Genomic DNA, 13,271 nt, shown 5'->3' on the forward strand with positions numbered 1-13,271 from the left:
TTGGATAAATTCCTAAGAGTGATGCTGAAATTATTAAAAGATACTCATTTTTAAAAATCTTACCACAGATGGCTGGATTGAACTAAAGGGTTATACCATTCTATGGATCTACTAATTATTATATTAGAATTTTTAAAATCAGTGTCTATTTCCATATATATTTACTAACATTTTCTTTCCACCTTTGACCACTTTATAAGCAACACATGTCAATCTTTTGGCATTTGTTTTATTACTAATAAGGTTAGTCTCTTAAAAAAAATAAGGTTTACTGACCATTCTGTTTTCTTCTTTTGTGAAATGATAATATAATTTTGTCCATTGAAAGATACATTTTTATAGTGGCATATAAATACTGCTTATTAATATTTTGTAGTGATAGATTATTAACTTTTTTCATGTATAATTTTAGAGATATTTCAGAAGTTTATTAGACATTTATAGTAAAAACATTGATGTAGTAAAAACATTTATATTCACTCAGTAGTAAGATAACTGAAAGTTTTCGTCTATTTAATATGATGCTCTTTTAAATTTTTTTTAAATTCCCTTTAGGGCCATTCTCTTAGTGATGGGCTGGATGAAGTCCAAAAAGCAGAAATGAAAGCCTACATGGAATTAGTCAACAATATGCTGTTGACTGCAGAGGTATAATAGAAGATAACAGGCCTTGAAAAGAAACTTTCCTCTTACAGACGATCATCTTTCTTATGGGTTATTTCAGAGTTATTGAGAAATAGGAATATAGTCAAGCAATTCTAGGGCTAGGATGGTTACTGAAATTATTTGGTTATTATGTTCGAACAAGTTGTCTGACATTTTCAGGTCTAGTTTTTCTGTTTGTAAAAAGGAGTGATTCTTGTCCACTCATTATTTCACTTTTGGCCTTGGGAGGTTTACTTAATAATATCTCTAAAATAGTTTAATGGTATTTAGAGATTTACTACTTTATGAATAGGAAATGCTTTTATTAAGTATTATCATTAATTAAATTTAATAATTCTGTATAGCAATATTAGCCAGAGGAGGGAAAACTCTCATATATGTGACTTTTATGAAGTTGGCTTATAAAAAATCACTATGGCAAGAAATAATTTTCTTTATCCATTTTCTTTTTGGTATTCTAAAGTTTTAGTGACTGTTCTTTTGTTCCTAGTTGTATCTTCAGTGGTGTGATGAAGCTACAGTTGGGGAGGTGAGTGGTTCTGCAGCATTTATCTTAATTAAAATTTAATGAGAAAACACTTTTGCTCAGAATCGTAAGTCCCTGCTCATAAATGAAACATTGTGGTTTATACCATTAGTGATATAGTTTTTCACTTACTTTAATTTTGCTTGCACATACATTTTAGGGAAGCTATGTGTCATTGTTTGATGTAACTGGTTGCAAAGTACATAAAAGTTTATATATTTTTAAAGGGAATGGTTTGAAATTTTAATTTTTTAGATTGCAAGCTATGTATTTTTTTCAGAGTGCTGTATTTGTGTTCTGAACATATATTTTCCTAAGAATTCTGTTTGTAAAAACAGGCTTTGTTTTTAGGATCATGTTTGTCACAAAATCTTTTTGCTCTAGATCACTCATGCCAGATACGGCTCTCCTTACCCTTGGCCTCTGAATCATATTTTGGCTTATCAGAAACAGTGGGAAGTCAAACGTAAGATGAAAGCTATTGGATGGGGTAACAAGACTCTGGACCAGGTGAATCCAGATAATTCAGATTGAAGTAGGGGTTGCCTCAACTTTAATGCATTAAGAAATTCATGTTTTATATTTATAATTTATATATTTTATATGTAATTTAAAAAATAATTTTGTATACAATTATATATTATATATAATATATTTTATATTATATAAAATTATATATTATATATTTATATATAATTTTAATATATAATTTATATATTTTATATATAATTTATATGTATTTATAATTTATATTATATTTATATTAAATGCATGTTATATTTAGTCTTTAAAAATCTCAGCACAATAAAAAAATTAGGAAAACATTTACTCTTATTTTTTTCTGACATGAAGTGGGTTTTATTTGTTTTATAAAAATCATACATGCTTATTATAAAACAAACTATCTAATACAGAAAAGTTCAAAAAGGAAATAGAAATTGCTTGAGATCCTATCATCTAGAAATTGCCACTGCTAACTTTTTGGAAAACATTCTTCTAGATGTCTCTGAATAACATTTTCCTTAAATGGGATCTTATTATACCTGCCACTCTGTAATCTAATTTTTTTCTATTCACCAATATATTGTGGGCATCTATGTCAATAAATATAGATCTGCAGCATCAGGGCTTTAAAAAACCCTGTTAAATACAGCTCTTAATATATCTGTTTGTTTTAAATTTATTGAAATAGCAAAATTAAAAAAATATATAGCTTTTCAAGGTCATGAGATTGAACTAATTCAATGATTAATAATGTTTCTTTTCCAAGGCTACTTGGAGTCCTAGCCAGCCAGTTTACTTCTGTGTGCCACTGACCACACTGGGGATTGGGGAAATGAATAGGGATCGAGTAAATAAAATCCATCTCCACTAGTGGGAAAACAGCTCAAATGCTTTCACTCATGGTGGGTCAGCAGCAGTGTCATCGTTATGAAGCAGCTTTTTTAAAATATGTAAAGTCATTTGAAGCTGTGGATTCAGGAAAATATTTTTTTGTAGGGGGTAGAGTTGTGAGGTAGAAACTTTCTTAATAGTAACCCTTATACGGAACTTAAATGTGCTTGTGTTTAAAGGAAGTTTTCTCTCAAAGTTTCTTATTTCTTATATAGAAAGTATTACTTATGTTCTATATGTGTTCTATAATCTGATTCTAAATATATGATAAAGGTTACCTAAATTTACATTTTTGTTATAAGCTGTGATACAAATTAAGTTTTAGACATTGTTTTGCTAATTTAAATATTTTCCTTTGGGTCTATTGCCTATGTTAGGTCTTAGAAGATGTAGACCAGTGCTGTCAGGCGCTTTCTCAAAGACTGGGAACACAACCATATTTCTTCAATAAGCAGTAAGAAACTTTGTCTTTTTTGATTTAGTTTCTTTTCTATATTGTTAGGTTATAAACTTATTTTGCCATAGAGGAATTATTTTATCAAGAAATATTTTTGATAAGATTTTGTTTTCTTTTTCATTTTTGCCCTCATTAAACATTTACTTAGTACTTCTTGGTTATCAGGCACAGCTCTAGGCTCTGGGATACTAAAATTTCTGAAATGCAGTCCTCGCCATTAAAAGTTCTTAAGGGCAGATGTGTAAACCAGTCATTATTTTATGATGTGATAGAGGTACTACTATCTATGTCTATGGTGCTGTGTATGGAACTACATTATCTTAACAAAATTCCACACTTGGAAAATGCTGTTAAAACATGAAGTCTAACCATACTTGCTTAGACAGGATGATACCCCTGGGGACCAAAAAAGTGAATAAAACTAAACAGTTATCAATTTTGTTAGATGGACACTGTTATGAACTTATCTTTTAAAAGTTAATGAAAACTTTTATAAAGCACAGAAATTAGTACGAAGGATATGGATTAAATGTATATGTACATATATCTAAGTTGAATAATTCATTAAGACAATTATTTTGTAATCTGGAAAAGAATATCTAATTATAGGCAAAGAAGGAATTTCCCTTTTTAAAAAAAAAGTTACAGTTTTAATATATTATTATTAATATTTAATATATTATTTAATATATCATCCTGTGATCCAGTTTAAGATGGGTTTAAATTAACATTTTTTTTTAAGATTTTTGTTTATTTATTTGGCAGACAGAGATCACAAGTAGGCAGAGAGGCAGGCAGAGAGAGAGGGGGGAAACAGACTTCCCGCTGAGTAGAGAACCTGATACAGGACTTGATCCCAGGATCTTGTGATTATGACCTGAGCTGAAGGCAGAGGCTTTTTAACCCACTGAGCCACCCAGGCACCCTAAATTAACATTTTAATCTTAATGTTTTACTTAGAAATTCTAGCCTTTTCTTGGCTCTGTAGTAAAAATTTTCCTTTTTAGATTAATATTTTTTTAAAAGGTTTATTTGCTATTATTTCATCTTTATAGGCATTCACCTTCTGTAACCATATCATACATCTTTTGGTAGAGATATTAATATTAGTACCAAAAATGACAATGACGATAGCTTGAAACATTTATTTTATCAATGTATACTACATATAACTGAAATTTGGGGTCTTGATCACTGAAGCACAAAGGTCATAGAATTCAAACCATGAAATCCTGGTAGGTAAAGCTTCTCCAGCTATGTTCCTAGTTCTGGTGATGTCTGCTATGCAGAGTCTAATTGTTTATTCTCTAACACAAAAGAAATGTATCTACATATTAGTGCCAAGTCATTCCTTTTTCTTGGTGATACAGGAATTCTTAGGGCTTGAAAAGCCTAGAAGAGGTGTGTTTTATCCTATGAAGTACATCATTGTGTGTTAGGAGTTAGTTTTGTTATGTATGCTATCTTCATGGGAGGCCAGAAGAATATATCTGACTTATTTTTCTCATTTAAACTCAGTGTCAAAGACTTCACTCATAACCAGGTATCATTCAGCATGTGATTTAGTGGAAATATCAAAACAGATTTTTTTTCTTATAAGATGACAGTTATATTTAAGCTCATAATGAGAAACTGAACATTTAGAACAAGCATAAAACCAAAGATTTGCTATGAAAGAACTGTATTAAGATATAGGTTTTTGAAATAATTTTACCTTGTATGAGACTTACATAAATATTTTCCTCTAATGACTGAAAAATAGATTTCATTTTTTAATTTTAGTTTTATCCCATTGTCTAATTAGTAGCAAACCATAATTATGAGAAAGTCGTTTGTATTTTTACTTTAATGTGACAGAATTTTTCTCATTTTTTTATCTGTCAGGAATCATTACTTTGTGAGATACTGTACTTTAGTGACTAGAGCTCTGGCTTAAGTCTAGATAATGTAGTATTGGATTCCAGATCAGTGGCCCTGAATTGTTTTCTTGGCTCAGATATATATACCAGACCTCGGCAAGTTACTTTATTTCCCTGTGTATCTGTCCCTTACCCTCTAAAAGTAGAATAAATTTTTCTCCTAGCTAACCTCCTGGAGATGTTGAGAGGACTCATGGAAGAAACCCAGTAGTTTTACTTGATGATTCAAGGGGAATGGGTAAATGAGGGAGATCCTGCATCAAGAATAGGAATTGGGAAAAGAGGACAAAGAAGAAAAATGGTGGAAAGAAAAAATTAGAAAAATGAAAGAAATCAGAATAAGATAGATACGAACACCGGTGTTAAGGAAGAAGTAAAACTGTCACTATTTGCAGATGACATGATAATATATATAGAAAATCGTAAAGACCCCATCAGAAACTATTAGAACTCATAAATGAATTCAGTAAAGTTGTAGGATACAAAATTAATATATAGAAATCTGTTGCATTTCTGTACACCAACAGACTAACAGAGAAATTAAGAATTTACAGTTGCAACAAAAAGAATGAAAATACCAAGGAATAAATTTAACCAGAGAGGTGAAAAACCTGTACTATGAAAACTAAAAGACATTGATGAAAGAAATTTAATATGACGTAAATGAAAAGATATAACATGCTCATGGATTTGAAGAATTAATATTGTTAAAATGTTCATACTACCCAAAGTAATTTACAGATTGAATGCAATCTGAACTAGAACAAATATATCCAAAGTATGTTTGGAATCACAAAAAACCTCAAATAGCCGAAGCAATCTTGAGAAATAACACAGCTGAAAATATAATAACCCCAGATTTTAAAATATACTACTAATCTATAGTAATCAAAACACTATGGTACATGTCATGGGAAAAAGTAGAGTATAGGGAATATAGTCAGTAATACTGTAATAATGTTGCATGGTGACTCTGGTTATTGTGGTGAGCATTGAGTAATTGTATAGAGTGGTTGAATCAGTATGTTGTACATCTGAAGCTAATCTAGCATTGTGTATCAATTATACTTTTTTTTTTAAAGGTTTTATTTACTTATTTGACAGATCACAAATAGGCAGAAAGGCAGGCAGAGAGAGAGGGGGAAGCAGGCTCCCTACTGAGCAGAGCTGATGCGGGGCTCAGTCCCAGGACCCTGAGATCACGACCTAAGCTGAAGGCAGAGGCTTAACCCATTGAGCCACCCAGGTTCCCCTCAATTATACTTTAATAATTTTAAAATTTAAATTTTAAAATACTTTAATAATTTTAAAAATTACCACTTGAGGGGCACCTGGGTGGCTCAGTGGTTAAAGCCTCTGCCTTCGGCTCAGGTCATGATCCCAGAGTCCTGGGATCGAGCCCTGCACCGGGCTCTCTGCTCAGCGGGGAGCCTGCTTCCCTTTCTTTCTGCCTGCCTCTCTGCCTACTTATGATCTCTGTCTGTCAAATAAATGAATAAATAAATCTTTAAAAAAAGAATCACCACTTGAGAAAATTGAGTAATTTGTTGCTCAAATTGAAATTGCTCAAAATTTCAAACACAAAAAGATAAAAGAGACTGATGGCAAAGGACTTGATTTACAAACTTGAATGACAGTCCTAAGATCAATGATTGGTATATAAAGAGGGACTATGTAAATTACTCCTAGTAGTATGAAGACATGGCAAGTTTTTGTTTGTTTGTTTGTTTATTTGTTTATTTACAGCATAACAGTGTTCATTGTTTTGGCATCACACCCAGTGCTCCATGCAGTATGTGCCCTCCCTATTACCCACCACCTGGTTCCTCAACCTTCCCCCCCACCCCCGTCCCTTCAAAACCCTCTGGTTGTTTTTCAGAGTCCATAGTCTCTCATGGTTCATCTCCCCTTCCAGGTTCCCTCAACTCCCTCTCCTCTCCATCTCCCCATGTCCTCCATGTTATTTGTTATGCTCCACAAATAAGTGAGACCATAAAGACATGGCAAGTTAATAGTGGTAAGGAAAGGAAAAATTACTGAACAGAGACAATATTAATGTTTTTGAAACTAGATTGACTATAAAAAGTATCAGAAAGAAAGAAATAGACAATCATAATAAAGCTAAAAAGTTGAGTATAGAAAAATTTTAAATGGGAAAGATTAGGAAAACATTTACATTTTATAGTATTTTTATTTTGATATTCAAATGAAAGAACAGTAGATAGCTGATGGATATTAGCTGGATCTTTTGGTATAATCATTTCATAACACATGTAAATCACACCCAACTGTGCTGTATACCTTAAACTTACACAGTGATACTTGTCAATTATTTCTCAATAAAACTAGGGAAAAAAAGAATAGTGATAGACATTGAAAATGTGGAAAGAATGATAATGTAGGATAAGACAACACATTTCTTAGGTTCTTAAAAATATATTTATGATCCTGGAGTATTTTTCTAATAAAAGGTCTATAAAGATAGATGTAATATATATATGAAAGATCTTAAAAGTCTTAGGAGGAGAGTTGCTATCAGTATTAAAATTTCAACCCACTACTTAGTAAGCATAAGAATGGAAATGTTAGTTCTCTCTTTATGTGGTATAGGAAAGTAATTAAAAACTGGATGTTAATCAAGATCTTGGCTTGATTAAACAATTCAGTACAAATATTGGGCAAAGTGTGTGTTTTTTTGTTCTTGTCTCACATGAATTGCAAGTATTTTTCGGAGTTTATTGCTTTTTTAAAAAAAAAATCAGGTTTATTATATTTATACATGCTAATATTGACACCATTTTATGTTTATAGCTCTGAGTTTTAGTAATGGTGTGCAGTTGTGGAACCACTACCAGAAGTGTACTTTTTAAAAAGAAAGAATTATAGGAATGGGTTATTTATATGTTTTATATATATATGTATAAATATAAGTAATTGCTGAAATTTGTAAGGATTACAAAAAATATGCATTAGAAGTTGTGTATGTGTGTGTCATTTGATTTAGTATATTGTGTTATACTTCCTGTTCGGTGTTCTAAAGTAACTTGCCACCCAGTTGTTGTCTTTATGTAACATGAGAGCCATGGCTTTATGCTCATTACCCATATAATTCAGCATCTTTGGAGTTACATGGATGTATGTTTGCAGCAAGTAACATTTTGACTGCTTCAGGGTTACTTTTAGACTACTATAGTTTGAATATACACTTACACTTGAACTCCTTCAGATCCTTCATTTAATGATATAGGATGCCCATCTATATTACTGAAAGTTGCATCAGGAAATGAATTCACTTTTTTTAAAAGATTTTTATTTATTTATTTGACAGACAGAGATCACAAGTAGGCAGAGAGGCAGGCAGAGAGGGTGGTGGGAGGAGAAGCAGGCTCCCTGCTGAACAGAGAGCCTGATGTGGGGCTCGATCCCAGGACCCTGGGATCATGACCTGAGCTGAAGGCAGAGGCTTTAACCCACTGGGCCACCTAGGCACCCCAAATTCACTTTTTTAATGATCTAATTCAAGAAGCAAAGAGTAGTTAACCCTACACAAAAATTAGGGAAAAAAAAATTCTAAATTGGTGAGATAAAGCTACACCTTTTAAGGAATATACTTGGGGACATGGAAGAGTTAGTGTTTCTGTCACTTCTCACGAAGTGCCTCTACATTTATCCACCTTCTACATCTCTGGTTCTTCTCAGAATCCATTTGTTATTGATCCTTCATTTGTAATGATACTATTCATGGTGCTATTTAGTCCAAGGACACTTGTGATTTTTTTTTAACTATCCTGTTGGCTACCCTCTTAAAATGACCATTGACTGCACATCTGACTTTGATTAATAATTCTTCATGAATGTGTCAAAAAAGGGAAGGTTTTGGGCGCCTGGGTGGCTCAGTGGGTTGGGCCTCTGCCTTCGGTTCGGGTCATGATCTCAGGGTCCTGGGATTGAGTTCCGCATCGGGCTCTCTGCTCGGCAAGGAGCCTGCTTCCTCCTCTCTCTCTCTGCCTGCCTCTCTGCCTACTTGTAATTTCTCTCTGTCAAATAAATAAAATCCTTAAAAAAAAATTAAAAAAAAAGGGAAGGTTTTGAAAGAATGTTAATAACTACTATTGAAAAATTAAATATTCTACATACCACAGGCAGGATGCTTTCTCTGTTTGCATTGAGCAAATACTGATTCAGTTCCTTTCATCCTTTTCTAAGAAGTGGGGATATAAAAGATGTATGCAGTGTCACCTCTAAAGAGCTTAGAGTTTAATGATGGGAAACAGTTAAGTGGACACAGTTACAGTGTGGTATGAGAAATGCATCACCTTTTTATTGATTCATTCAGAACATACTTATTAAGAACCCTGCTTTGTCTCAGGCATTGTTCCAAGTATTAGGGACACAGCAGGAAACAAGTAGAGAAGATCCTGGTAGAGGGAGACAGACAATTAACAAATATTAGATAGTATTAAGTGCTGCATGGAGAAATCAGATAGGATCACATGGTAATAAGTGACTCTATGTCCACTTTAGTTTGGGTGTTCTGATGTGACATTTAAGCCTTGTTCTGAAAAACAAGAAGGAGCCAGCAATGTGGAGTCAAGGGAAAAGTCTTCCAGGCAGCAGGAATAATTGGGTCAAGGCCCTAAGATTGGCTTGAGTTTGTTAGGCTCAAATGGAGGAGGCAAGACCAATATTGGTTGTGTGTTGACAGTGGTGGGAGATGAGACTGAAGAGAGAAACAGGGACGAGGTCATCTAGGCTTTCTATGCTTCAGGAAAGGAGTTTGGCATATTAGTGTTGAGTGGAATGGTTATTCATTAGAATAGTTTATGCTTGGAGTGGCATGGTCTGGTGACATTTAAAAAAAATCACTCTGGCTACTATGTGGACAATAAAGAGAAGCAGGAAGGCATGTTAGGAGGCTGTTGTAGTGGTCTAGGTGAGAGATGACCATGGCTGGGAGTTGATGATAAATGATAGTAATCAGGACTTATTTGGCAGTCCTGTCTCTCAACACTTGCTAATGTAATTGAGAGGATAAGAGAAAGAGAAGACTCAAGAGTACCTGCGGAAAAAACCCTGAGATTTTTGGCTGAAATAGCTGAGTGGATAATGGTGCCTTTTATTTTGGGAATATGGGATGAGCAAGTTTGAGATGTTTAATCAACATTCAAGTAGAGATGTGTTTTTTGTTTGTTTTTGTTTTTGTTTTTTTAAGATTTTATTTCTTTATTTGAGAGAGGGAGAGGGCATAAGTAGGCAGAGCGGCAGGCAGAGAGAGAGGGAAAAGCAAACTCCCCATCGAGCAGGGAGCCAGATGCGGGACTGGATCCCACGACCCTGGGATCATGACCTGAGCCGAAGGCAGCCACTCAACTGACTGAGCCACCCAGGCACCCCTCAAGTAGAGATGTTATGTAGACATTCAAATGTATGATTCTGGACTTTAGGAGAGGGACTGGGATTGGAGATAAATTATTGGGCAATTAGTGGCATAAAGACGTATTTAAAGCCATGCAACAGGATGAGGTCTTTCATTATTAGTGATTAAGACCACATAGGTAGTAAGTGGCAGTTAGGATTCAAACTTAGATTTGAGGGACCCCCAAACTGTCCTTCCAAACTAGATTACTGAAACATACTTTCACGTTTAGGTAGGCTAACACATATTTTCTTAAAAATTTTATCACTATGGGGGGCGCCTGGATGGCTCAGTGGATTAAGCCGCTGCCTTCGGCTCAGGTCATGATCTCAGGGTCCTGGGATCGAGCCCCACATCGGGCTCTCTGCTCCACAGGGAGCCTGCTTCCTCCTCTCTCTCTGCCTGCCTCTGCCTGCTTGTGATCTCTCTCCCCGTCAAATAAATAACTAAAATCTTTAAAAAAAAAAAAAAAAAAAAATTTTATCACTATGGGACTGATAGCAATAATAGTTCATAATTACAGTGATATTTTCTTTCTTCAGTAGTATTTTAATATTATTGGCAATTATCTTAATATAATGTAATTTAGTGATGCCTCATCTATAGACCATTAGTAGTGAGGTAGATAAATTTCAATTTTTTGTTACTAACACATAATTAAAGGAAAAAAAACCCTAGAAATATTTTTGTTGAAGATGTCTTTACTTCTCCTTCAGAAAGCTAGATTATTGGGGCACCTGGGTGGCTCTCGGTTATGTGACTGCTTTTGGCTCAGTCATGATCTCATGGGTCCTGAGATTGAACTCCTCATTGGGCTCTGAGCTCAGAGGGGAGTCTGCTTGAGATTCTCTCCTCTTCATTTCCCATCCTCTTCCCCATCTCAAAAAAATAAATAAATAAATAAATTATTTTAAAAGTGGTAAAGTTAAAATTAAATCATGTTGCTAATACGTTATTTGGGTAGTCAAGTGTCATTTGTCCCAGCACCGCAGTGAAATCCTCTGGTTTGATATCATTTTGGTTTTGCTTCTATTAAAACACTTAAAAAATTGTGTTGTAATTTATATTTTGTGTCCATGTCTTAGGATTTCTTTCACGTTCTTACATCTCTATCATCTAAGCACAGTTCCTGGCACGTTGGAGACCTACTGTATTTATGTAGTGAATAAATTAATGAATAAAATAAATATGATCAGTTACACCAATATTACTTTAATGCATTACCACTTTAAAAAGCAAGTCACACAAGTAGCAAATTATCATTTAAAAGGGTTTTCCCCGTATCTTACAACAGAAACTCCAAGTTGAAAACAAAATAAATTCTATCAAGTTGAGGTGGATTTATTTATGTGACTTTTTCTTTTAAACAGAGGAATAAAAATGTTTTAAAAAGTAGTGTATATTCTGCCATACAAGTTAAATGCTATTCATGTTACTTTCATTTCTACTTTTGTTTTAGGCCTACTGAACTAGATGCACTGGTATTTGGCCATTTGTATACCATTCTTACCACACAGTTGACCAATGATGAACTTTCTGAGAAGGTGAAAAACTATAGCAACCTCCTTGCCTTCTGTAGAAGAATTGAACAGCACTATTTTGAAGATCGTGGTAAAGGCAGCTCATCTATCAGATCATCTTAGAGATAATGTCTTAATTTAGTCATTATTTTTAAAAAAAACTTAACTCGAACTATGTTACTTGAAAGTTACAGTAAGTAATGGTATCAGAATTTTAAAACCAAAAACACTGCTTTTTGAAACCTCAGAATAAATTCTGTAATGCATCCTGTACATGTACTTTATACTGTTAAAATAATTCTGAATGATTTCACTTGATATGTTGTACTCGATATCTTGAAATTTTTGTTTTCTTGAAACGTATGCATATAAAAATAAAGCTCAAAGAACTATATGGCTGGTATATTTACTTCTGTTTGATCTTTCTGAAGCCACTCTGAACTTTTATACATGGAATAAACTGTCTTTTCTAAGGCAGATAATTTGTGTTCCATACTTTTAAGATGACTTTAATAGATACATGGTGAACCTGGGCATGGGAAAATTGTTCTTTACAAGTATGCACTTAGAAAATGTAAATAATTGCAAAGCAGTTAAATCCTGGAACAGATTACCATTTAAGAGCATTCTTCATATTTAAAACTAATTGAATTTGTAAACATTTCATCAGAGCAGCTATATTTTTATATTTGGTAAAGGGATAGTTTCAGAGACCTTATTTTTTTGAGTCAAGAACATTTTAATAATATTTTATTTCTCTTGTGAGAATTTTTGTATAAGCACTAAGGATCATATATTTTGTCCCTTTCAAATTTTTAAATATTTTATATAAAACCAAGGATACTTTAAAGAAATGTGAAAATCATGTCATTTAAAAAAAATCTAGAATAATAGTACTTTTATATTTTCTTTTTATGTAACATCAGGCATTTTTACCTCATTTAATCCTTACTAAGACACTATGATGGATAATATTCCCAGTTTACAGAGGAAGGGATGGTAGACAGAAAGCATAGTGTCTTGCCCAAGGTCATAGAGCTAGCAAGTAGTAGAGTCGGAATTCAAACACTGGCAGTCTGGCATCTGTTTGGCTTTTAGTGAATACTATATTTTTTGTTATGATTATAGATTTATACCATATAAGGGATATATTAGGTTCACCTTAGTCTAAATCCCATATAAACTTTGGGTAATCTCTTGGACTATAGTGCTATTTATATAGCTTTCCTAAACTAATTAGTTTTGTAATATGTATTATTAAAAAATGCCAGGTTACCTGTGTTTTTGCAGAACTCTTATGATGGGTTGGGGGGGGTAAATATATTTTTGTATATTTGTTTTGTCCTTAATGATGCCTTTTTCTTTTTATAGT

General features: G+C 33.3%; 1 protein-coding gene across 1 annotated transcript in view; it reads left to right on the plus strand.

The window, feature by feature from the left end:
• The window catches only part of MTX2 (metaxin 2), a 68,852-nt gene extending 56,559 nt beyond the window's left edge, over positions 1 to 12,293 (plus strand). Inside the window, exons 6-10 of the mRNA XM_046019840.1 lie at positions 556 to 648; positions 1,157 to 1,195; positions 1,577 to 1,702; positions 2,965 to 3,041; positions 11,839 to 12,293. Coding sequence (XP_045875796.1) covers positions 556 to 648; positions 1,157 to 1,195; positions 1,577 to 1,702; positions 2,965 to 3,041; positions 11,839 to 12,022 — 519 coding nt within the window. The 3' untranslated portion in view covers positions 12,023 to 12,293. The remainder of the gene's footprint in view (positions 1 to 555; positions 649 to 1,156; positions 1,196 to 1,576; positions 1,703 to 2,964; positions 3,042 to 11,838) is intronic.
• The last annotated feature ends 978 nt before the right edge of the window (positions 12,294 to 13,271 follow it).

This window comes from Meles meles, chromosome 9 (genome assembly GCF_922984935.1).
Source record: "Meles meles chromosome 9, mMelMel3.1 paternal haplotype, whole genome shotgun sequence".
Taxonomy (NCBI): Eukaryota; Metazoa; Chordata; class Mammalia; order Carnivora; family Mustelidae; genus Meles; species Meles meles.